At 39.2% G+C, this 26347-nt stretch overlaps 1 protein-coding gene across 8 annotated transcripts; it reads left to right on the forward strand.

Annotated features, from left to right (window-relative positions):
* Window positions 1–1975: 1975 nt before the first annotated feature.
* LOC105929948 lies at window positions 1976–25571 on the forward strand. 8 transcript variants are annotated; one of them, XM_036148269.1, is made up of 4 exons: window positions 1976–2095; window positions 2186–2241; window positions 7216–7914; window positions 7991–8033. In XM_036148269.1, exons 1-3 carry the CDS (start codon window positions 2073–2075, stop codon window positions 7902–7904), a joined length of 768 nt encoding a protein of 255 aa, XP_036004162.1. In that variant the 5' UTR covers window positions 1976–2072; the 3' UTR covers window positions 7905–7914; window positions 7991–8033. The 8 variants fall into 8 exon arrangements, with proteins under 8 accessions (XP_036004162.1, XP_036004166.1, XP_036004160.1 ...); XM_036148273.1 differs by lacking the exons at window positions 7216–7914; window positions 7991–8033 and adding exons at window positions 2309–2977; window positions 3092–3133; XM_036148267.1 differs by lacking the exons at window positions 1976–2095; window positions 2186–2241; window positions 7991–8033 and adding exons at window positions 6869–7002; window positions 7093–7148; window positions 25542–25571.
* The last annotated feature ends 776 nt before the right edge of the window (window positions 25572–26347 follow it).

Raw genomic sequence — 26347 nt, forward strand, 5'->3', positions numbered from 1 at the left:
TTCCACAATTCTGTCCCGTGCAGCTCTGCCACTAGGTCGGTCCAAGTGCACTGGCTGGACAGACTTCCCTATCTCCTCCGCTTATAAAGCCAAAGCAGGCTTAAGCTTGCGCACATCTGCGGTGCCTTAAAAAAAATGCAGGTTAATATGGATAATAACTGGGTAAATTTTGTAAGTGATAGAATTAATAAAGTATATAATAACTATACAATTGTATATACAGATGGTTAAAAAGATCTAGTTACAAACAAAACAGGATTTGCTTATGTTATTCCTGAATTAGATATATGTATGAAAAAAAGAACACCTGATTATTTAGCGGTTTACACGGTGGAAATGATAGCGATAAAAATGGCCTTGCAGTGGGTAGAGGAAAATAAAATTAAAAAAAGTTCTTATATGTTCAGACTCACTATCAGTACTAATGTCTATATTAAATATCTCATCTGAAAGTCGCATGGACTTGGTATACGAAATTTATGAAGCTGTATTCAGAATGAGACAAATGCAAATAGAGATTAGATTTATGTGGATACCATCTCATAGGGGTATAGAAGGAAATGAAATGGCAGATCAATTAGCTAAGATGTCTTTAAAACAAATTAGAATTATGGAAATAGAGTATTGTAAATCAGAAATTAAATCAATTATTAAAAATAAAATCAATTCTGAATGGCAACAATTATGGGAAGAAGGAACTAAAGGTCGTCATTTATTTCATATACAAAAGAAAGTAGGGAAAATGGAGGTAATTGGAGAGAATAGAAAAGAACAGTTAGAAATGACAAGACTACGATTAGGACATACTGGGTTAAATAAAACTTTAAATATGATTGGTAAACACCCAACAGGTAGTTGTGAATGTGGAAGGGGGATGGAAACAGTGGAACATGTAATAATTCATTGTGAGAAGTATAAGATAAGTAGAGAGAAGCTAAAACAAGAAATAATGAAATATGATATAGGGAGAATAGATCTTAATAAAATATTAACTAAACATAAAATAAATAAAGCAGTTATAATTTTCTTAAAGGAAACAGGCTTGTATGTAAGGATTTAGTTTAAAGGGAAACACTCTGGTCCACACTCCAGCATAGTAGATGGCGATTATACATCTAAACGTTAGATGTCACCCGCCAGTAAAAATCAGAAGAAGAAGAAGAAGAAGAAGAAGCTTGCGCACATGTTGCTATGACAGCAAGTCCAGGAAGAGTGTTGAAGAACCAGAAAAAATCGTCAACAATCAAATCCAGCTAACTGAGTTAGCGACGTATGAAGAACGGGGCCCTGAACAGCACCAGGCCCGGATATGATTCACGCCTACTGACTGAAGAAGCTGGCTTCTCTAAATGAAGGCGATAAATGAACCCACCCTGAATGGATGACTGATAATGAAAGCTGGCCCCTACAACCTGTGGCCCAACAACCTGTCCCTCCACAACCTAGAAGCTCCTGCAACATACCGGCAAATCTGTATCACAAGAAAACAATAACACATCAAGATGCTGTCATTAATTAAAGGCACACAGCACATATTTTTTAATTTTACATTTATTTTGGGTATATACTTTAACATTGTCATTTTCCAAAAAAAATTCATTACAAAAGTTACAATTTTGGTTATTTTTAGCCATAAAGATTGCAAAAACAGTCCCATCCTTTTTCATGTTGCAGTTAAGAGGCGCAAGTTAATGATATTACCCATAGTTTCCCAAATCTCCAATTTTCCACACTTGTAACCTGCACACTCAACACACTTAAGTGCACTTTCAACTGGAGCACCCATTATAGAGGGGAGCAGGGTGTAGTGTGAGTATTGGGACAGGGCCAATGCTAACAAAAAGTGAGATGATACATCACGGAATGGTGTTGCTCAGCTGCTACACCTGCAAATAATAACCACTCATTGCTCTACGAGGTGCAGCTGATGATGACCTTTGTTAGGAACACAGTGGAAAGAGTATATTAGGCAAGCCTGAGCAGCAGAGGTTATTCTGGAGTCTATCTCTGCTTGCTTTGTCTCAAGCCAGTGCATCTGAGAAGCAAGGGGAGCTGCTTTTCAGTCAAAAGCCATGGCTGTTGGACTTCTTTTGTGGTATGTTTTGTTGCTGTAGGCTTTTGAATTCTTGTTTTTAAGTGAATGCATTAAGGGTCCTTAATGAGATGTTTGTCTGCTGCAATATAGGTGTTTCTGGATTGCCTTGCAGTTGAACTGCTCCACTAGCTTTTCATCTCCAAGAGGTAAAATCTATTTCTTAAAGCAAATGATTCATCTATGGCATTAACATATCTTGTCTGTTTGCTGCAGGACAATCTCAGCCTGCACTGGATGGTGAAAACCAACTGGATGATCTATTCATCAGTTATTTAGCACCTGGTGAAGGGGATGGAGGTGTTCTGAATATCAAGCCACGTTCCCCAGGTCTAGCTAGCTATGAATGGCCTTCAGTAGCAGACCCACCAAGTTTGCTTCCCTCTGTCCAAAACATGCCTGACACAGTCGACCAGCCAGAACCCCAAACTCAACTAGTGAATGTTGACCCTGCAAGTGTTGCTTATCCAAGTCCATGGGAGTATTCTGGCCAGAGCAATGAAGTTGAAAGTCCGACTGTACAGGTCTCTCCTCCTCAGAAGCCTTCCTCTCCAAAGCTAGTAGGCCAGCCTTCCTACAAAGACTGGATGAGCATGCCTTTTAATGAAATCTTTGACAAGAACCTGTTGTTCGGCCAATTAGTTTTCCAGCCAGAGAACTCTGTCCGCTATGAGAAGCACTGGGTTCCAGTGAGTTTCCCCCAGATGTCCTACCAACCGGTCCCTCCTCCCCCAAGTCGTCAAAGCGTGATCAGGAAGTCTAAAAACGGTTACCATCGTGAAAGGCTTCAACAGTCAAATAACATTTACTGGGCAGATCCTAAGATGCAGCAGATGAAAGGCTCTAGGAAGTTCAACCCCTTGCCAAAAATGTGAGGGCTTTAAGGTATGTCAATTATTTTTTTTTTTTTTATTTATTATTTTTTTTTTTTAAATTATAAGGGGATGACGTAAACAAATTGCATGTGACTTGACTTTTCTTTTTTTTTCTTCTTTGCAGCTTACCTACCTTAAATGGCAAAAATAAAGCTTTTTAAATCAATATTCTGCTTAGTCATTCCTCTTGTGCTTCAAGGTAGATTAATGCTGCTTGGCATGGGTAGCAGCTTTAAAATGCCTGTCATACACTGGAGTGAAGAGTTGTAGTTGACAATTTCCGTCACCCAATTGTTGACTTGGCTCGACGGTGTCAGCATGAATACCAGGGAAATGAAATACTGAGTAAGCACCATCTAAATTGGACATTAAAACAATCTTAAACAACTTGCTGTCAAAGACTTGTGTTTTTTTTTTTGTTGTTTTTTTTTGTTTTTTTATATTGCATGGCTTAAAATTGAAGCCTTTTTAGGTTTGCTCAACTTTAAGGTGTGCACCTGAATTAAACTTCTGGTGGGGCATGGAACATCATGGACTGCAATGTTCCCAGTGTATATTAAAAAAGCAATTGGTTGGAACATTAACATGGGTTACAGTGCCAACAAATACACTTTGTTCTGCAATCCGCCACATGGGTGGGCAAATTGTGGCCCAATAACTGAGGTCCTGATCCTTGACATAAATCCGACTGAATTAAAACTGTACAATTGGATAAAGACTCCTTAGTCAAGGAAGGGGGGACAGCCTGTATGCTTTATCTCACAGCTACTTTAGCATAGCACCCTTGCAATGTTGATTAAAACACTAAGGAGCTGTAAGGATTCCCACAATTGTTTTGGGTGACATGACAGTCGGCACACAAAATGAACAAATGTGCAGAGAAAAGAGATTGCACTCCATTTTTGGAATGCTTTGGGTCCAGATTTGACTTGCATCATCCAGGTGTGTTTGGCATGTAATGACGTCAGAGTTAAAGGCTCTCCAAAATCAGCACAACAGTCCGGGAGCATGCATTTTCTAACACACCTATCCCTATTGGGGTCGCGTCAATGGGGAAAGGCGGGGTACAGGTCGCCAGTCTATCGCAGGACAACCATTCTTGCACATACTCACACCTAAGGAAAATTTAGAGACAAATTAACCACTCATGTTTTTGGACTGTAGGAGGAAGCTGGAGTACCCAGGGAGAACATGCAGAAAGACCCAGGGCAAGGATATAATAGAAAAACAAATGACTGAACTGTAATAAATGTAACAGTGAATAATGAAAATTACCTTTTAAAATAAAACATGGTTATCCATGACATCAGTCCATTTGCATGTTATTTCAACCTTTACACAAGAAAATTAAAGAGCACAAGTCACTAATAGGAACGTGAAAAAAACAACATGCTAATATGTTGTGTCATCTTTAGAATTCTGATCAGAAAAATCATAATCTGGGGAGTCAGGCTGGGGAAAGATATCAGTCACTGCTTCAGCCTCACCCTTGAAGAGGTTAACTGATATCGAGGATAACAGACGTTTTACTAAGTGGATCAAACAAGACAAAACAACCAGCAGGGCAATGACCATTAAAATGGGTGAAGATTCAAACTAAGATTGACTGCCATCCACTCTCTGTAAACCAGTTCCAGCTGAGGTGGAATCACTTTTTACCATGGTATTAAACAAGTCATGCAGATGCTGTTGGACAGAAGTACCGTTTGATGAAGAATGAGGAACATGAGTACAGCACTCGGAGCCAACGACCTTACAGACGCCTCCTCGTGTTGGTAACTTGTCCAAAGCCAGGCAATTCTGTACAGAGGTTAACCTTAAAGCTTTCTATTCCGGGGTGTAATTTTCAAACCCCCTTTCTACTAAAACTGTCAAATTCTCCAGATCTGCTGCTAACCTGTCAATCTCCTCAGCATTACTAATCGTACCATACCAAGAGAAAAACACAGAGGCAACCATACATCCTGTTGCACTTTGAATTGCCTTGTCACTGAAATGTGCTATACAAATAAATGTGCCTTGCCTTGATTTTTTTTTTAAATGAAAATGTTCAATAATATTATATGAAGTCTAAGAGCTTTGTTCAGTCTTTGTATGTCAGCTTGTATGTTTATGTCTAAATGGGACAATGTGTTTTAATAGAAATGTAAATGCCTACATTTCTGCATGTTATCGTTTTTATATTTTTATAGAACTAATACAATGTAGACTGAGAACCTTCGTAAAAGAAACTTGGACTATCCGTTCCATTGACAGAACCCCAGAAATTGCACTCTTCTTGATTAGAGACAAAAGTCTTTTTTCCCCTAATATGAAAAATTAAATATATTTTCATGAACTTATCCATATTTTATTTAAATATACGTTAAATTTGATATCAGCGTCTTCCTTTTAACCCTATTTGTTTTGTATTCTTGGAAGAAAGATAAAATTGTGGATTCATTGTACACACGTTCAGTGCCAGTGTGTAACTCTTTCGATTTTGAAGACAATGATTTACGACTGGTAAAAATCCAAAGTTATATTTCTCAAAATTGTGAAATATGAAATGTGATAAATTCAAAGAGAAGTGTTGTTTTATGGTCACATTATGGCCTACCCCATTATGGGACGTGAGCCACAAAAGTCTGTTAAAGTTTCTACTGGAAAGTTAAGGGGGGGGGGGGTTGTACAACTGATAGAGATAACCACTGCTATTGAGAAAATAGTGAATGAAAAAGTATTCGAGTATGTGGGTTGATTCATAAGGTGTGGACTGCCACTGGAGTGATTGTGATAAGAGCCGCCACAAACAGATGAGATGAGATACCTCAGAATCAACAATGCAGATGAGCTGATGAAGGAGCCCTGATGAAGTTCTGAATTCATTTAATGTAAAGTGCATAAACATACTTTTCATTAGGCCAATATTTATGCATTAAAATTACTTGTACACTTGATGTAAGTATTCAGCAATACAATCATGAAAACATAAATGCTTAAAATACCATAACCACTCAGTGTTTAATGAATATATATGTAAGTTTTAATGTTTCAAAGGACTTACTGAAATAAGATTTTCTAGGATATTCTAGTTTGTTGGGATGCACATTGTCCATAAAATAGTCCACATTCCTTCTTGATGAAAGGCAAGGAATTGTCTTAAGCTTAAACATAACAGCACTTCTTAAGCTAAATGTGATGATTGAATCAGTGAGGTAATCTATAAAAAATCTGATAGACTTGGGCCCTTAATTTAGTTTAATCAATTTCAAAAGCAGCCTTTACAAGATGAAGTCAACGTATCTTTTTTTCCTTAGGTAGAAGATAGAGGGGAGTTTTTTTTTTTTTTTAATAAATACAATGATGTATAGAAATATTTATTTACCAATTTTTCAGAACACTACCAAAAAATCAGATTTACTCTAATCTAATTAAAAAGTTTGTTTAGCTTAGTTGTAATGTTCTGAGTGGGAGTTTAGAGTATTATGTCATTGTACCCTGAGTTGTTTTTTTATATATATATATAGAACTTCAAAATGTGGCAAATAGAAGCACATCGGATTAAAAAAAACAGGTAATATAATTTTTGAAGTATTAAAAAACTCTAACATTAAGCTAACATAACAATTATTTATATAGGTAGAGTAAAATAGCTACTTATCACATGATGTAGAAAAAGTCCCACTGATTTGTTTATTTTGTCACACATTAAATCTGATTAAAATTGACCCGTTTCCATGTCAGTTGGGTGCAAAATTCTATATGCTAAATGCAGCACTGTGATAACACAAAAAAAAAAAAAAACGATGATAGATCAGGGAATGGCGTTGCTCAGCTGCTACACCTGCAAATGATAACCACTCATTGCTCTACGAGGTGCAGCTGATGATGACCTTCGTTAGGAACACAGTGGAAAGAGTATATTAAGCAAGGCTGAGCAACAGAGGTTATTCTGGAGTCTATCTCTGCTTGCTTTGTCTCAAGCCAGTGCATCTGAGAAGCAAGGGGAGCTGCTTTTCAGTCAAAAGCCATGGCTGTTGGACTTCTTTTGTGGTATGTTTTGTTGCTGTAGGCTTTTGAATTCTTGTTTTTAAGTGAATGCATTAAGGGTCCATAATGAGATGTTTGTCTGCTACAATGTAGGTTTTTCTGGATTGCCTTGCAGTTGAACTGCTCCACTGGTTTTACATCTCCAAGAGGTAAAATCTATTTCTTAAAGCATATGATTCATCTATGGCATTAACATATCTTGTCTGTTTGCTGCAGCTCCAGTTCAGTCTGTACTGGATGGTCAACACCAACTGGATGAGCAATACATCAATGCTTTAGCAACTAGTGAAGGGGATGGAGATGTTCTGGATAACAAACCAAGTGGCCCTGTTCTTGCAAGGTACGAATGGCCTTCAGTAGCAGACCCACCAAGTTTGCTTCCCTCTGTCCAAAACATGCCTGACACAGTAGACCAGCCAGAACCCCAAACTCTACCAGTGAATGTTGAACCTGCAAGTGTTGCTTATCCAAGTCCATGGGAGTATTCTGGCCAGAGCAATGAAGTTGAAAGTCCGACTGTGCAGGTCTCTCCTCCTCAGAAGCCTTCCTCTCCAAAACTTGTAGGCCAGCCTTCTTACAAAGACTGGATGAGCATGCCTTTTAATGAAATCTTTGACAAGAACCTGTTGTTCGGCCAATTTGGCTTCCAGCCAGAGAACTCGGTCCGCTATGAGAAGCACTGGGTTCCAGTGAGTTTCCCCCAGATGTCCTACCAACCGGTCCCTCCTCCCCCAAGTCGTCAAAGCCTGATCAGGAAGTCTAAAAACGGTTACCATCGTGCAAGGCTTCAACAGTCAAATAACATTTACTGGGCAGATCCTAAGATGCAGCAGATGAAAAGCTCTAGGAAGTTCAACCCCTTGCCAAAAAAGGTGCTGAACCGTCAAGCTTCTCACAAAATGTGAGGGCTTTAAGGTATGTATACCTACATTTTTAAGGGATGATGTGGACAACAAAATTGCATCTGACTTGACTTTATTTTTTCTTTCAGCTTACCGAGCTTCATTGCCAAAAATAAACTTTTAAATTCAATATATTCTGCTTTGTCACTTGTGAGGTTTATTCTGCTTAATGACGTGTAGCATCTCTGAAATGGGATGTTCAACTCACCATACCCTGGTGGATCATGAGCTATATTTGAACTGAGATTCCCAAACCCAAGTGTTGACTTGGCTTTAAGGTGTCAGCATTTTGTTTCCCTGGTCTGCACTCTGACCCTCAGCACAATCTAAATTGCACTAGTTTCAGAGATAAAATTTCAACTTGCTGTATTAAAAAGAAATTGCAGTAAAGGTCTAAGGCCAGGGTTCATCACATGTCAACTAAACCAATGACCAAAAGTAAACTTTTAATTGGTGCCTGTAATTAAGGTATGGTTTAAAAAAAAATTAGCTAGTCAATTTGTGAATGAACATATGCACAAGACCACCATACCTGCTCCTCATTTTGGAAGTCTCCAAAAAAATGCAATTTTTTTTTTTTTTTTTTCTGGCAATGTGGAAATAAGAATTGTCTTAATGCCATAGCTCAAAAGCGGAGCATTATCACTTTTGCCATAGTGCTCTGTTTTCTTTATATATGCAAATATATCAGGAGTTCATTGTTGGAGGGTGCCTTCTTGCTGTCTCCATTTTATGATGCCAATGTTTGCAAAGAAATGTTTCTGCCTCCAAAGTGGTTCCCCTCATGAAAATGGAGCAGAAGCATTAGAAATTGGAGACCACCTCATCAGGCAACTACGAGAAAAGCTTCAGATTTCCTGTCTCTAGGTACCATCCTCAACCCTATAGATTTAAAGGTATACTATGCAACCGGGTTTTTTTTTTTTTTTTTTTTTTTTTTTTTTCTTCCAGAGGGCGAAAGTAAAAGTGCACTGTCCATAAAGATGCTCAGCTGTTCTGGTTTCTCCGTCAAGCCAGGCGCGGTTGTTTTGAGCTTAGCAGACAGGCGAACGCAACGAAAAGTGGAAAAAACGGCAGTACAAACAATGACTAACACAGTGAAAGTATGAACATCAGGGTTTCCCGCAGCGCTATCTCACGCTACTGCCTCGCCAACATAAAAAAAAAAATAATAAACTTGATATACTTTGTTTGACGTTAATACGCGATTCTTGTTGCTTTCGCGCGTGCCTATAGTGAATGGCAGGGCAAAAACATGGAGTTCTCGCTGTAAAGCAAGACCGACTCTCGCGGTCTTGCACGAGACTTCTGAGCCTGTGGGTGCGGGCCGAGGGCTCTTGCAATTGCAAGTACGGTATTTCCCCTACAGACCACCAGGGCAGGCGAGAAAACCTTTGTTCGACCTGAAATGACTCATTTGATCATCCAAAACGATATGGAACACATTAAATAACTGAAAAATGTTGCATAGTATGCCTTTAAAGTCATAGGCTTTTTCAGCTGGACTAAAGCCACTGAAGCAATTTAAGTGTCTCACCTCAGTTTGCCACCATTATCCGATCTAGACAGAGCTCAGGAAATCTTCCACCTCTCATTTCACCGGAGGCACTCCATTATTTTTCATTTTCAGATTAATTTCTATCAAAACTCTTGCTAAAATGGTCTTTTTTTTCTCTTAAGGAGCAAACTGTGGCATAGTTTGGACATGAGTGTGATGGAGGGAAGAATAACGCAAACTGTAAAGACAGACGCCACAGTTGAAGTCCAGCGCTACCTTTCAGAGCCCAATATCAGCAGAATGGAAAATCCGATGGAGTACTGGGAGATGAAAAAACTACTGAACCCAAGATTGCAGAAACTTGCACTTGCGTTTTTGTGCACGGCAGCATTGTCAGTGCGCTGTGAGCAGGTGTTTAAAAATATGCAACCTGCAATATAGAATTGTACCTTTTTGTTAGGAAATTTACACACAGAACATGTCCATAAAGTATTTTATTATACACATGGGATGAGAAAAAAATAATACTTATTACTTATTTCCAAGGGAGCTAAAGAGTAAAAATACATGCAAGCATCACAGATTATATTACTGAGTGTGATTATGCACTTGGCCAGAAGGTGGTTTCATGTGCAAATGAAGCGCTGAGAAATTAACCCTTTGCCCTAATGAGGCCTCATCTCACCATCACTACTTTTTACATACAGCAAGTTTGCTAAGCAAACAATTTGGAGCCTTTACAGCCAGGTACATGACATGGGCCTAGCTAAGTTAAAACCGCATTAAGATCTATTTCTTTGAGCTAAATTAACTGCCATAAGCTATCACACTCACCACTGTCTTGTTTTCTTTTCTTAGTCCTCCTTTTTTACTTTGATTTTGTTGCTTCCAGAAGGATAATTTATTTTCCTTTTAATGCAAGTTGATGCTGCTGTGCAACATGTGCTTGTGCAGCAAACAAGATAGCCTTTGCAGTACAGTGCTAACTTGGCTAAGTTAAAACTGCACGTTGAGACATTGGTTTGTTTTGTACTTTCTAAGAAAAAGGAAGATGTCCGGTGAATTTCAGGTAGTTTTATAGCCTCACAACATTTGCCTGCCCACCCAGACTGACTAACATGGAGCGTAAGTCAGTCTGGTAAGGCTTTACATGCTACAGCCTAAAACAGACCGGACCAATCACAGCGTGGGAGGCGGGACTTTATGATGCATCAATCTCAGCAGCTGACTTTAGAAATTGATTATAAACCAAACATAAAATAAAATTAACACAAAATAAACATATTGGAAGGGTTGTCCTCGTTTTATTAATAAACTTAAACTTTTGCCACACTCTCCCCTCAAAAAGGTAATGTTGACATTCTGCAACTGTAAACATTATGTGTACCTTTACATATTTGGTACTTATGCATAACATTTAAGTAGGCTACTTCCAAACAGAGGTCAAAGGTCATGTAAGTCTGTTAAGATGCAAAACCGGAAGTAATTTACAGTATAACATGTATCCCTATCTTCCATGCCATGTATCCTCAGAAGATGTCTTTGTGCATGGTAACATTCATCTGCCGCATCCACATTGTGGGGATGTGCATCTTTTGTGAGAGTAAGGTACTCAACTAGCCATAACCTACTTGGTGGACCAATTTGCAATAAATATGACTGATTCACCTACTGAAAATCCTTTTTGGTAATATACAGTATATATAAACCATGTCTTAACTGTCAAGCATAAAAACATTTCCTGTACCTGTAAGATTTGAACTGAGTATTATAACCTGAACCATTAATTTTCATCAGTTCAAATATTGTCTTATCAAAGCAGTATTTAATATTTACGCTTTGTTTTAAACATGTGATGTAAGAGGCTGGGGTAACATAATAGGTAATTATCACTCTCTGCCTTCTCATTCTGAAAGGATACTTTTTAGGTGATTATTCACAGAAAGCTGGCTCCCTGGTTTAATTCAGAGCTGCGTTCCTTGAAGCACAATGTTAGGAAATTGGAGAGAAAATGGTGCTCTACACACCAAGAGGAATCCTACCTAATCTGGAGGGACCGTCTATTGTTGTATAACAAGACCCTTCGCAGAGTTAGAGCAGCACATTTTTCATCATTCTCCCAAACATGATTACCTTGTCCTCAGTAAGTGAGGTAGCGTTGGAGGAATCTTTAGAACCTGCACAGTGTCTGAACTGTTTAGAAGCAGTAGAGCTTTCTGAGCTATCTAAAATTCTAGCTTCATCTAAACCTTCTACCTGTATGTTAGATCCAATCCCAACCAAGTTGTTCAAAGAGATATTCCCTCTGATCAGTGGCAATATTTTAGACATGATTAATCTATCCTTGGTAAATGGATATGTACCACAGGCTTTTAAAGTAGCTGTTATTAAACCTTTACTTAAGAAATTAATTAAACTTTATTGATCTCACAATGGAGAAACTCACTTCTGCATCTTATCCCATCCCCTTGGGGAGCAGTTGGCTGCCACTGTGCGGTGCCTGGGGAGCAATTGGGGGTTAAGGGTCTTGCTCAGGGACCCAGAATGGCAGCTTGTGGGAGTTGAACTCAGAACCTCTGGGACCAAAGCTCTGTGCTCTAACCACTAGGTCACCACTCCCCCCTCTCTTAATCAAGATGAGTTAGTAAATTACAGACCTATATCTAATGTTCTTTTCTTATCTAAAATTCTTGAGAAAGTAGTTGCTAATCAACTTTGTGAACATTTACAAAGCAATGACCTACTTGAGGAGTTTCAGTCAGCTTCAGAGCTCATCATAGCACTAAAACAGCTCTGGCGAAGGTCACTAATGATATTCTCATGGCCTCAGGTAATGGACTTGTGTCTATACTTGTCCTGTTTGATCTTAGTGCTGCATTTGATACAGTTGATCACAATATTCTCCTACAAAGACTTGAACATACTGTAGGGATTAAGGGGAAAGCATTAGGCTGGTTTAAATCTTATCTGTCAGACAGATTCTAGTTTGTTCGTGTTAATAATAAATCTTCTTCAAACTCTAGGGTCACCTGTGGTGTACCACAGGGTTCATTCTCTTACCCATTCTCTTTACTATATATATGCTATCAGACAGCATGGGATTAATTTCCACTGTTATGCTGATGACACTCAGCTATATTTATCCATAAATCCTGATGAATCCAATCAATTACTTCGACTGCAGTCATGTCTTGATGACATCAAAAGCTAGATGACTTTAAATTTCCTGCACTTAAATTCTGACAAGACGGAAGTTGTAATCTTTGGACCAGACTCCTCAAAAAATAAACTTCTTAATCAATCACTTAATCTGGATGGCATTAACTTGGCCTCTGGTAATAAAGTATAAAATCTTATATTTTTGACCAAGACATGTCATTTAAATCCATAGGCGTAACTTCCTTAAGGACTGGTGTGGACATGTCCCCACCAATTTTGACCGGTAGGGGGACAGTCCCCACCAATATTTTGTACACGTATTTTACTTTCGGTGCTGTGTATATCTGATTAAAACTCCATTCAGGCCGCTCCTCAGAAAGAAAATAAAAAAGTCCTCCCCGCTGCTCACCGTCCGCAAACCCCGACCAAAAAAAAAAAAAAAACTCCGCCGCTCCTCAGGAAAAAAATAAATTGTTGCCTCTCGCTTTCTCCCCATCACCCCCCTTTGCCCCCCCCCCCCTCTCCTGTCGCTTCACAGCGGTGTTCATTAAATTTAACCGGTAGCTAACCTATTGGACTCAGGGTTGGCAAAAAATGCCACCGAAAAAGCTGCCTGACATCCGGAGCTTTTTCACCAAACAGCAGCAACGTGTAAGTTTTTTTGGGCGAATTAAAATGAGTAACAAAACATGACAGCATTTAATGCAGGTTATTCTTCTTTCTAACAGGGAACAAATGTAATTCAGATCGCTTCCTCAGTGGAAGATGCTGCGGGTTTTCAGGTAAAATGCAAACAGTGTTGCGAAAATATTCCTGATGAGATGTGTGAGATAAAGGAATAAAGGACAGTTTAAGGTTCTATTGTTGTATATGTGTCATTCAGCAGGCCACAAGCATGCTAACCGATTCAGGGATAGCAGTGGACTCAGACTTGCAGGTGAGAGGGACTTGTGGAAATATTAAGACCTAATTTTACTCAGGAGAGACTTAAAGTAGTAAAAGAATAGAGAATAGTGTAAAAATAAGTGAATACCTTATTTAAAATATAACTGAACCGTTGGAAAAAAAAACTCAAACCACTTTTTTCCTGCCCTGTTATGTCAGCTACACTACATTCAGTATCGTTACCATAGAAACAGACAACAGCGTCAATATATCAGAATTATACTAAAAGACACGCAAATAATTTCCCACATAAAAAACAGGACTTTCAGTCAATTACAGTTTTCCGTTTTTAGAGGGTTGTTTATTTTGCGTTTATTAAGTGATGGCTGTGGTATATTAGCTTTCACTGCTATAAGCTTTCGCAGCAGTGATTGATTAATTTAAACACCTGCTCTACTGAGCGTCTATCGGAGTTGGTGTTTAGGTTGAACATAAAGAACACCTTTTAATTGAAGCTTGTTGTACTGTTTTAATCCCGGCTTCACTTAATTAAAACTTTTTCCTGACCTTGTTATCTAGTTGTCATAGTGTTGACATTCAGTAGCAAGCACTGCGCCCCTTTTTCTTTTATATGTCCACGTACATTTAAGATTTAGCGTGTTATGTTGACAACTCATGAGCAAGCTGCTTTTTGCAATCTAGCAGGAAGGTAAGGATAGGATCTTGCAGGTATGACATCACGCTGCAGGGGGTCCAACAATGACTCAAGTAAGGCTTAACAATGCTGCTGTGTGCCATGTCCACCAAACACAATTAGACAATTTAGACATTGATCAAATATGTCAGCAGTTTGTGTCAGTGAGTGACAGAAGAAGGCAGGTGTTTGGCACTTTTAAATGAGTCTGTGCTGGGGCTTCTTTCAAAGTTTAGGTTTAATGTCAAAATCTCAGATGGAAGGCAGGGGTATCAAGCCGTTAATCAATATTGAATCTGTTTTCCTGTTCAGAGTTGTTCAGTTTCTGATGTAGAAAGCTTTGATTGTTTTTGGTTGTTTGTCTCTTGTATCGGCTTATTTTTGGGGAAACTTGTTAAATTTGGATTTATGTGATATTTTTGCACAAAATATATTAGTGAATATTGTAATCCTTTCCAACAAAGAAAAAATGCGTTGCGCAGGTAGCTCCCTTTCCCTATGAGCCGTCCCCACCAACTTTCAACACAAAGTTACACCCTTGTTTAAATCCCATATTAAACAGCTTTCCAGAGTTTCCTTTTTTCACCTCAGGAATATCGCCAAAATTAGAAACATTCTGTCCAGGGGTGATGCTGAAAAACTAGTCCATGCATTTGTTACTTCAAGGCTGGACTATTGTAATTCTTTACTATCAGGAAGTCCACAAAATGCAGTTTGAAGTCTTCAGCTGATCCAAAATGCTGCAGCACAAGTTCTGATGAAAATCAACAAGAGGGATCATAGCTCCAATTTTAGCTTCCCTTCATTGGCTTCCTGTTAAATCAAGAATAGAATTTAAAATTCTTCTTCTAACTTATAAAGCCCTTAATAATCAAGCTCCATCATATATCATAGCTCTAATTACCCTGTATGTTCCTAACAGAGCACTTCACTCTCAGACTGCAGGTCTGCTGGTGGTTCCTAGAGTCTCTAAAAGTAGAATGGGAGGCAGATCCTTTAGCTATCAGGCTCCTCTCCTGTGGAACCAACTCCCAGTTTTGGTCCGTGAGGCAGACACCCTGTCTACTTTTAAGACTAATCTTAAAACTTTCCTTTTTGACAAAGCTTATAGTTAGAGTGGCTCATGTTACCCTGAGCTATCTCTATAGTTATGCTGCTATAGGCTTAGGCTACTGGAGGACAACAGGGCCTATATTTCTCACTCTACTGATTTCTACTGTTCTCAATTGCATTGAAGTGACTGTTGTCATTTCAGCTTTTAACTTTTTGCTCTCTCTCTTTTTTCTTCATAGTAGGTACACCTGGTCTGACGTTCTGTTAACTGTGACATCATCCAGAGAAGACGGCTCACCAGCTATTACCATCTAATGTAGAACAGATTACTGGATTACTGGATGTGTGCTTCTGTGCTTTTTTGTCTGTCTTGTTGTGTCTCTGCTCTGTCTTCTGTAACCCCCAGTCGGTCGAGGCAGATGATCGTTCATACTGAGCCTGGTTCTGCTGGAGGTTTTCCTCCCCGTTAATGGGGAGTTTTTCTTTCCACTGTCGCTTCATGCTTGCTTAGTATGAGGGATTGCTGCAAAGCCATGGACAATGCAGACGCCTTTCCCTGTGGCTCTACGCTTCTCCAGGAGTGAATGCTGCTTGTCAGGACTTTGAAGCAATCAACTGGTTCCCTTATATAGGACATTTTTGACCAATCTGTATAATATGATTGAATTTGACTTTGTAAAGTGCCTCGAGATGACATGTTTCACGAATTGGCGCTATATAACTAAAATTGAATTGAATTGAATTGAAATGTAAATGTCCAATTTAAACTGTTATAGTTAACTGAAACATCATTAGATGAACCGACCTACCGCTACAATTTCACTGCAACGCATTTTCCTCTGTATGCTTTCTGATTTTCTATTCATGTACAGCACTTTGAATTGTCTTATTACTCAAATATGCTTTGATGTATGGTCTCGTTATGGCCTACCCAATTATGGGACTTCTGCCACAAAAGTTCAGAAAAATAAACAAAAAAGAATTAAAATTTATAAAAGAAGCAGAAATGTGTAAATGAGTTTTTAAATTTAGAAAATTTTGCAGCACTTTAGAATATGCCATAATTCAGCGGCTGGCACTGGTTACAGACAAGAGGAAAGGATGAAAAAAAGGATGTAACTTGTAACTTGTAAGTTTTCAGAACAATCTAAAAAAGTTCACATTTACTAAATAAAATATTATTAGTTATTAGATTGGTTGTAATGCTCTGAGCAGGGAGTTTAAAATATTATTTAAATTTTTCCTAAAGGTCCTTTTCTTAATTTATGAATTAATAAAAACAGTTTACCTTTAAGCTAACATAACAATCATTTATTTAGACAGAATAAAATAACCACTTCTAACATAATGTATCAAAAGTCCAAACCATTCGTTTTGCTGTCATACATTGAATCTGAATAAAATGTACCTGTTTTATGTTAACTGGTAGAAAAATCCTTTCTATTTGATAAATGCAGACTTGTGACGTCAAAGACAATGTAAAAAAAAAAAAAAAAAAAAAAAAAAAAAACATGATGAGGAATCAGGGAATGGTGTTGCTCAGCTGCTACACCTGCAAATAATAACCACTCATTGCTCTACGAGGTGCAGCTGATGATGACCTTTGTTAGGAACATGATGGAAAGGGTATATTAAGCAAGGCTGGAGCAGCAGAGGTTATTCTGGAGTCTATCTCTGCTTGCTTTGCCAGTGCATCTGAGAAGCAAGGGAAGCTGCTTTTCAGTCAAAAGCCATGGCTGTTGGACTTCTTTTGTGGTATGTTTTGTTGCTGTAGGCTTTTGAATTCTTGTTTTTAAGTGAATGCATTCAGGGTCCATAATGAGATGTTTGTCTGCTGCAATGTAGGTTTTTCTGGATTGCCTTGCAGTTGAACTGCTCCACTGGTTTTACATCTCCAAGAGGTAAAATCTATTTCTTAAAACATATGATTCATCTATGGCATTAACATATCTTGTCTGTTTGCTGCAGCTCCAGTTCAGTCTGTACTGGATGGTCAACACCAACTGGATGAGCAATACATCAATGCTTTAGCAACTAGTGAAGGGGATGGAGATGTTCTGGATAACAAACCAAGTGGCCCTGTTCTTGCAAGGTATGAATGGCCTTCAGTAGCAGACCCACCAAGTTTGCTTCCCTCTGTCCAAAACATGCCTGACACAGTAGACCAGCCAGAACCCCAAACTCTACCAGTGAATGTTGAACCTGCAAGTGTTGCTTATCCAAGTCCATGGGAGTATTCTGGCCAGAGCAATGAAGTTGAAAGTCCGACTGTGCAGGTCTCTCCTCCTCAGAAGCCTTCCTCTCCAAAACTTGTAGGCCAACCTTCCTACAAAGACTGGATGAGCATGCCTTTTAATGACATCTTTGACAAGGACCTGTTGTTCGGCCAATTTGGCTTCCAGCCAGAGAACTCGGTCCGCTATGAGAAGCACTGGGTTCCAGTGAGTTTCCCCCAGATGTCCTACCAACCGGTCCCTCCTCCCCCAAGTCGTCAAAGCCTGATCAGGAAGTCTAAAAACGGTTACCATCGTGAAAGGCTTCAACAGTCAAAAGACATTTACTGGGCAGATCCTAAAATGCAGCAGATGAAAAGCTCTAGGAAGTTTAACACCTTGCCAAAAAAGGTGCTGAACCGTCAAGCTTCTCGCAAAATGTGAGGGCTTTAAGGTATGTATACCTACATTTTTAAGGAATGATGTGGACAACAAAATTGCATCTGACTTGACTTTATTTTTTTCTTTCAGCTTACCGATTTTCAATGCCAGAAATAAACACTTAAATTCAACATATTCTTTGTCACTTGTGAGGTTTATTCTGCGTAATGACATGTGTAGCATCTCTGAAATGGGATGTTCAGCTCACCATACCCTGGTGGATGATGAACTGTAGTTGGAGAACTGAGATTCCCAAACCCAAGTGTTGACTTGGCTTTAAGGTGTCAGCATTTTGTTTCCCTGGTCTGCACTCTGACCCCTCAGCACAATCTAAATTGGACTAGTTTCAGAGATCAATCTTAAACTTGATGTATTAAAAAGAAATTGCAGTGCATGTGGTGCAGTAAAGGTCTCCAAGGCCAGGGTTCATCACATGTCAACTAAACCAATGACCAAAAGGAAACTTTTAATTGGTGCCCATAAGAATAAAGGTATGGTTTCAAAATAATTAGCTAAACAGTCACTTAATGGGAAAACTGAACATATGCATAAGACAACCCTACCTGCTCTTATTTTGAAAGTCTCCAAAATGAAATCTGGGCTTAATGCTTGACATTTTAGAGCATCTGAGTTGGAATTAACAGCTGAAATTGATGCTCACTAGGAGTGAGCACATGTGTCGTTTCCTAACAAATTCTTATACTGTATCTGACTTGGTGCTATGTACTCGTCTCTGTTTCGACTGACTTGGTTTCATGTACATTGCTTTATAAATGATATGCATCCCCTTTTGCTCAGTGTAAAATGAGTTCTTCCAGTTTTCCCAATAGTCAGTTTACTGGTGCTTTTGGCCAAATCCTCTTGGTGTGCTGTGCACTCTCATTCCAACTGTTGTGGTGAGGTACAAGACCAGAGTAAATATTGAGGCAGTTTTCAATTGAAAATGGGAGTTCTTCTCTGCTCAACTCTTCCATGTACAACTTGTCACCAGAGGAGGCAGATTCTAGGAATTGCACAACGCACCTTTTAAGGGAGCCAGTTGGTGCAGCTTTTTTAAGTGTCCTGTCTGGCAATGTGGAAATAAAAATTGTCTTAATGCCAGAGCCCAAAATATTTTACTCAAAAGTGGAGCATTATCACTTTCGCCATAATGTTCTGCAGTTTTAACATCAGGAGTTCATTGTTGGAGGGTGCCTTGTCTCTCCATTTTATGATGCCACTATTGGGTTGTCTGCAAAGAAATGTTCCTTCCTCCAAAGTGGCCTAAACAGGATAAGGGTCAGATTTGGCAGTCCATGAGCATCTTGTCTCTAGGTACCATCCTCAACCCTATAGATTTAAAGTCATAGGCTTTTTCAGCCGGACTAAAGCCACTGAAGCAATTTAAGTGACTCACCTCAGTTTGCCACCATTATCCGATCTAGACGGAGCTCAGGAAATCTCCCAGCCTTCCACCTCTCATCTCACCGGAGGTACTCCATTATTTTTCATTTTCAGATTAATTTCTATCAAAACTCTTGCTAAAATGATCTTTTTTTTTCTCTTAAGGAGCAAACTGTGGCATTGTTTGGACATGAGTGTGATGGAGGGAAGAAAAACGCAAACTGTAAAGACGGACGCCACAGTTGAAGTCCGGCGCTACCTTTCATAGCCCAATATCAGCAGAATGGAAAATCCAATGGAGTACTAGGGGATGAAGAAACTTGCGTTTTTGTGCACGGCAGCAGCATCAGTGCACTGTGAACAGGTGTTTTCAAAGGCTGGAGAAGTAGTGGCAAAAAAGGAATCTATTAAAAATCAGAAACTGTTAAACTTATTTCTAAAAAAAAATTATAACATTTGTTTTGCACAAGCATATCCTCTTCCACTTTAGCTATCTATCACTTTAATGAAATGGGTTTAAGCAGATAATATAAATACACAACCTGCAATATAGAATTGTACCTTTGTTAGGAAAATTACACACAGAATATGTCCAAAAGTATTTTATTATACACATGGGATGAGAAAAAATACTTAATTTCCAAGGGCGCTAAAGGGTAAAAATACATGCAAGCATCACAGATTATATTGCTGAGTGTGATTATGCACTTGGCCAGAAGGTGGTTTCATGTGCAAATGAAGCGCTGAGAAATTAACCCTTTGCCGTAATGAGGCCTCATCCACCATCTCTACTTTTTACATACAGCAAGTTTGCTAAGCAAACAATTTGGAGCCTTTACAGCCAGGTACATGACATGGGCCTAGCTAAGTTAAAACCGCATTAAGATCTATTTATTTGAGCTAAATTAACCGCAATAAGCTATCACACTCACCACTGTCTTTTTTTCCTCTTAGTCCTCCTTTTTTACTTTGATTTTGTTGCTTCCAGAAGGATAACTTCTTTTTATTTTAATGCAAGTTGATGCTGCTGTGCAACATGTGCTTGTGCAGCAAACAAGATAGCCTTTGCAGTACAGTGCTAAGTTAAAACTGAATGTTGAGACATTGGTTTGTGTTGTACTTTCTAAGAAAAAGCAAGACGTCCGGTGAATTTCAGGTGGTTTTATAGCCTCACAACATTAGCCTTCCCACCCAGACTGACTAACATGGAGCGTAAGTCAGTCTGGTAAGGCTTTACATGCTACAGCCTAAAACAGACCGGACCAATCACAGCGTTGGAGGCGGGACTTTATGATGCATCATTCTCAGCAGCTGACTTTAGAATTTGATTATAAACCAAACATGAAATAAAATGAACACAAAATAAACATATTGGCAGGGTTGTCCTCGTTTTATTAATAAACTTAAACATTTGCCACACTCTCCCCTCAAAAAGTTAATGTCGACATTCTGCAACTGTAAACATTATGTGTACCTATACATGTTTGGTACTTATGCATAACATTTAAGTAGGCTACTTCCAAACAGAGGTCACAGGTCATGTAAGTCTGTTAAGATGCAAAACCAGAAGTAATTTACAGTATAACATGTATCCCCATCTTCCATGCCATACATACTCAGAAGATGTCTTTGTGCATGGTAACGTTCATCTGCCGCATCCACATTGTGGGGATCTGCATTCTCAACATAGCCACAACCTACTTGGTAGACCAATATGCAATAAATATGCCTGATTCACCTCCTGGAAATCCTTTTTGGTAATATATATATAAACCATGTCTTAACTGTCAAGCATAGAAACCTTTCCTGTACCTGTAAGATTTAAACTAATGATTATTATAACCTGAACCACTAATTTTCATCAGTTCAAATATTGTCTTGTCAAAACAGTATTTAATATTTACGCTTAGTTTTAAACATGTGATGCAGGAGGCTGACATAACATCATAGGTAATTATCACTCTCCGCCTTCTCGTTCTGAAATTATACTTTTTAGCTGGGGTCTGGATAGGACCCTCCTGGTCACTGGACGTTGACTCAGAAGACTCTTCCTCACCCTGAGCTTGGTCTCTCTCTATGTTTCTGTCTGTTGCTCCCATGTCCTTTGCTCCTGGTGCAAGCAGCAGGTTCTTACAGGAACCAGAGACAACTGGCAGCATGCAGACACTAGAAACCTTCTTCAGTGAGGGCTGAACAAAAGCAGAGTTTCCAAGTCCAGCAGGCTGAGCACACAGTAACTTGGAGTGTCACGTCAGCAGAGCACATGAGGAGAGACGTTCTGGCAGTGAGTAGATGAGTGAGGCAGGTATTTTAAGGCAGAGAACATGGTAAGCAGAGTGGACTCTCACTGGCAGTGGCAGGTGGAGCTGATCTGGTGGTGAGTGGTGGCAAGGAGATGACTCAAGCCGGCTTCACACTTTCTATGTTCTTCGTGCGCTCTGTCCGTTCACTTTCAAAATGTGCCGCACAGGAATCCAAACTGTATATGTGCATCCAGACAGCCCCGCCCCCTCTCTCCTTTATTTTGAAATATTACACTATCCACTTTACACTTCCTGCGTCTGACTTCCTGTCGAACTCATCTGGTTTTCAGAAATTGATGTATTTCGCTCTGTCATACGTCACAAACGGACTCAATCCGTATTTCTGACGGACAACGGAGGCGGGTTCTCTGTCATTTGTGATGTAATGGAGACCGCACAGATGAAGGAGTGTGTGTGAATGACGGGTAAGGCTGATTGGATGGTGACTGGGAGGTGAAAATATGTCCAAAACCAGATATAAGGGGGTTCACTGACCATCTTAAGAATGTGCTCAATCACATTGAGGCCAATAATTGGCTGATCTGCCACCCCACCTTGATCTGCTAATGACACCAGTACAAGGAGCTCTACTGGTTGGGAACTATCTGAAAGCAGCCTAAAGATCACCCTGACCCACCCTGAAAATGGGATCTGTGTCTGGTTTGTGGCCCTGACATCTAGTACAGCTTTGACACCCGACAGTGGTGTGCGTAATGTTCACCTGAGCAATCATCAAATCTCTTCCCAGCAGATTCACCGAGCACAGAGTAGACAGCATAAAACCACGTTTGCAGGAACTCCCCAGAAACTTACCAACGTGACAGGCTTTGTACATTTCTCTGTCATCATTTGACCCAATGAAAGACAATGAAAGACATGATCACCAATCAGCCGTGGGGGAATATTAAATTCTTCCACTCTGATAACGGATGACATTGCTCCAGAATCAACCATAAAAGATATTTTGTGACCCTCAACCAACAATTCCAGTGTTGGCAAAATCTCAGATGAATCTGATACAAAGTGAGCATAAGTTGGAACAATTCTCTCAAACTGCTGTTCTAGCAGGGATATTGCATCAGTCAATGTTTTCAAGTCCATACACTCATTTGCAGCACAAACATCATCCCATGCAACCTTTTTAGTATTACTATATTAAATGATTCCCCCCCCCCCCCCCCCTTTCAGGGAAATTTTGTATTTTTATCAATTTTGTGCTCAATTCATTTATCCACTCGTTTGCTTAAAGTTGTCTTTAAATGTAAATGTCCAATTTAAACTGTTATAGTTAACTGAAACATCATTAGATGAACCGACCTACCGCTACAATTTCACTGCAACGCATTTTCCTCTGTATGCTTTCTGATTTTCTATTCATGTACAGCACTTTGAATTGTCTTGTCACTCAAATATGCTTTGAAGTATAGTCTCATTATGGCCTACCCAATTATGGGACTTCCACCAAAAAACTTCATTGTTAAATAAGCTGTTTTGTTTTGTTTCTATTGGAAAGTTAAGTGAAAGGAAAAAGTCAGAGAAAAAAAGGGCAGAATTGGCCGAGATAACCACAACTTTGAGACACTGAAAAAGTATATGGGTTGATTCATAAGGTATGGACTGCCACTGGAGTGAGTGTGATACGAGCCGGCACACACAGGTGAGACGAGATACCTCAGACACAACAATACAGATGAGCTGAAGGCCAACACTGATGAAGGAGCCCTGATGAAGTTCTGAGTTAATTCAATGTACAGTGTATTAACATACTTTTCATTAGGCCAATATTTATGTGTTAAAATTATTTCTACACTAGGTGTAAGTATTCAGCAATAAAAATATGAAAAAATAAATGGTTGAAATACCATAATCACTCAGTGTTTAATGAATATATATGTAAGTAATGACTAACTTAAATAAGATTTTCTATGACATTCTAGTATATTGGGATGCACATGGTCCATAAAATAGTCCATATTTCTTCTTGATGAAAAGCAAAGAATTAGCCTATAATTAAACATAACAGCGCATCTTAATAAAAGTGTGATGATTGACTAAACTAATAGAAAAAATATTTGAAAAATGTAATAGTCTCGTGTCTTAGTTTATTTTTTCCAAGTTCAAAAACAGCTTTTACAACATGAAGTCAAAGTATCTTTATTCCTCTCTCTTTGGAGAAATTTGCTTTGGACAGCAGATTTTTCTGCAATGACACTAATTTCATTCATCTGTAATTTCACACAGAAAAATAAACAAATAAAAAATTAAAATTTATAAAAGAAGCAAGAAGCAGAAATTTGTGAATGAGTTTTTAAATTTAGAAAATTTTGCAACACTTTAGAATATGCCATGATTCAGAGGCTGGCACTGGTTACAGACAAGAGGAAAGGATGAAAAAAAGGCTGTAACTTGTAACTTTTCAGAACAATCTAAAAAAGTTCACCTTTACTTAATAAAATATTATTAGTTATTAGATTGGTTGTAATGCTCTGAACAGGGAGTTTAAAATATTATTTCACTTTATCCTAAAGGTCTTTTTCTTTTTCTTAATTTATGAATTAATAAAAACAGTTTACCATTAAGCTAACATAACAATAATTTATTTAGACAGAATAAAATAACCACTTCTAATATAATGTATCAAAAGTCCAAACCATTTGTTTTGCTGTCACATATTAAATCTGAATAAAATGTACATGTTTTATGTTAACTGGGAGAAAAATCCTTTCTATTTGATAAATGCAGACTTGTGATGTCAAAGACAATGTCAACAAAAAAACGTGAGAAATCAGGGAATGGTGTTGCTCAGCTGCTACACCTGCAAATGATAACCACTCATTGCTCTACGAGGTGCAGCTGATGATGACCTTTGTTAGGAACACAGTGGGAAGGGTATATTAAGCAAGGCTGAGCAGCAGAGGTTATTCTGGAGTCTATCTTTGCTTGCTTTGTCTCAAGCCAGTGCATCTGAGAAGCAAGGGGAGCTGCTTTTCAGTCAAAAGCCATGGCTGGTGGACTTCTTTTGTGGTATGTTTTGTTGCTGTAGGCTTTTGAATTCTTGTTTTTAAGTGAATGCATTAAGGGTCCTTAATGAGATGTTTGTCTGCTACAATGTAGGTTTTTCTGGATTGCCTTGCAGTTGAACTGTTCTACTGGTTTTTCATCTCCAAGAGGTAAAATCTATTTCTTAAAGCATATGATTCATCTATGGCATTAACATATCTTGTCTGTTTGCTGCAGCTCCAGTTCAGTCTGTACTGGATGGTCAACACCAACTGGATGAGCAATACTTCAATGCTTTAGCACCTAGTGAAGGGGATGGAGATGTTCTGGATAACAAACCAAGTGGCCCTGTTCTTGCAAGGTATGAATGGCCTTCAGTAGCAGACCCACCGAGTTTGCTTCCCTCTGTCCAAAACATGCCTGACACAATAGACCAGCCAGAACCCCAAGCTCTACCAGTGAATGTTGAACCTGCAAGTGTTGCTTATCCAAGTCCATGGGAGTATTCTGGCCAGAGCAATGAAGTTGAAAGTCCGACTGTGCAGGTCTCTCCTCCTCAGAAGCCTTCCTCTCCAAAGCTAGTAGGCCAGCCTTCCTACAAAGACTGGATGAGCATGCCTTTTAATGACATCTTTGACAAGAACCTGTTGGGCCAATTTGGCTTCCAGCCAGAGAACTCTGTCCGCTATGAGAAGCACTGGGTTCCAGTGAGTTTCCCCCAGATGTCCTACCAACCGGTCCCTCCTCCCCCAAGTCGTCAAAGCCTGATCAGGAAGTCTAAAAACGGTTACCATCGTGAAAGGCTTCAACAGTCAAAAGACATTTACTGGGCAGATCCTAAGATGCAGCAGATGAAAAGCTCTAGGAAGTTCAACCCCTTGCCAAAAAAGGTGCTGAACCGTCAAGCTTCTCGCAAAATGTGAGGGCTTTAAGGTATGTACACCTACACTTTTTTCCTGTGATGTAGACTACAAAATTGCATCTGACTTGACTTTATTTTTTTTCTTGCAGCTTACCAATCTTCATTGTCAAAAATAAACTTTTTTTAAATTCAACATATTCTGCTTTGTCACTTGTGGGGTTTATTCTGCTTAATGACATGTGTAACATCTCTGAAATGGGATGTTCAACTCACCATACCCTGGTGAATGATGAACTGTAGTTGGAGAACTGAGATTCCCACACCCAAGTGTTGACTTGGCTTTAAGGTGTCAGCATTTTGTTTCCCTGGTCTGCACTCTGACCCCTCAGCACAATCTAAACTACACTAGTTTCAGAGATCAAGCTTGCTGTATTCAAAAAAAGCTGTATGTGGAATTGTGTACGGGGAAAAAATGTATGCCAAACTTGCTTTGCCACCCTCAAAATATTTGATCAAAAAAACATTAAAACTTAGATGACCTAATGACTACTCTGTAGGTTTCCTTAACCTTTAAGGTGTGCACCTGCTCCACATTTAGACCTGAGGTCCAAAAGACACAGAAAACCAAGTACATAGTCGTGCTCAAACGGTTCTGTACTCAAACTCACGGCACACCAGAGGGGTATCTGGACCCCATCAGGATGTGGGAACCAGCCATATCCAGTTCATATTTTAGCCCTGACGACCCATGAGCCTGGCGACTGGGCCAACCAAGGCCCACCCCATGGACCTGGAGTTGTGGCCTTTCCTCCAATAACATTCATAGCATTTGAAAACACAGCTAAATGGCTTGTACTAGTATAGCCCTTAAATCAATCTGGCGATCTCAAAGCCCTTGATAATTAACCCGTTCACACCTTAACAGTGGTGAGCTCTGTTAGTAGCCACGGCTGCC

This window comes from Fundulus heteroclitus, chromosome 16, assembly GCF_011125445.2.
Source record: "Fundulus heteroclitus isolate FHET01 chromosome 16, MU-UCD_Fhet_4.1, whole genome shotgun sequence".
Lineage (NCBI taxonomy): Eukaryota > Metazoa > Chordata > Actinopteri > Cyprinodontiformes > Fundulidae > Fundulus > Fundulus heteroclitus.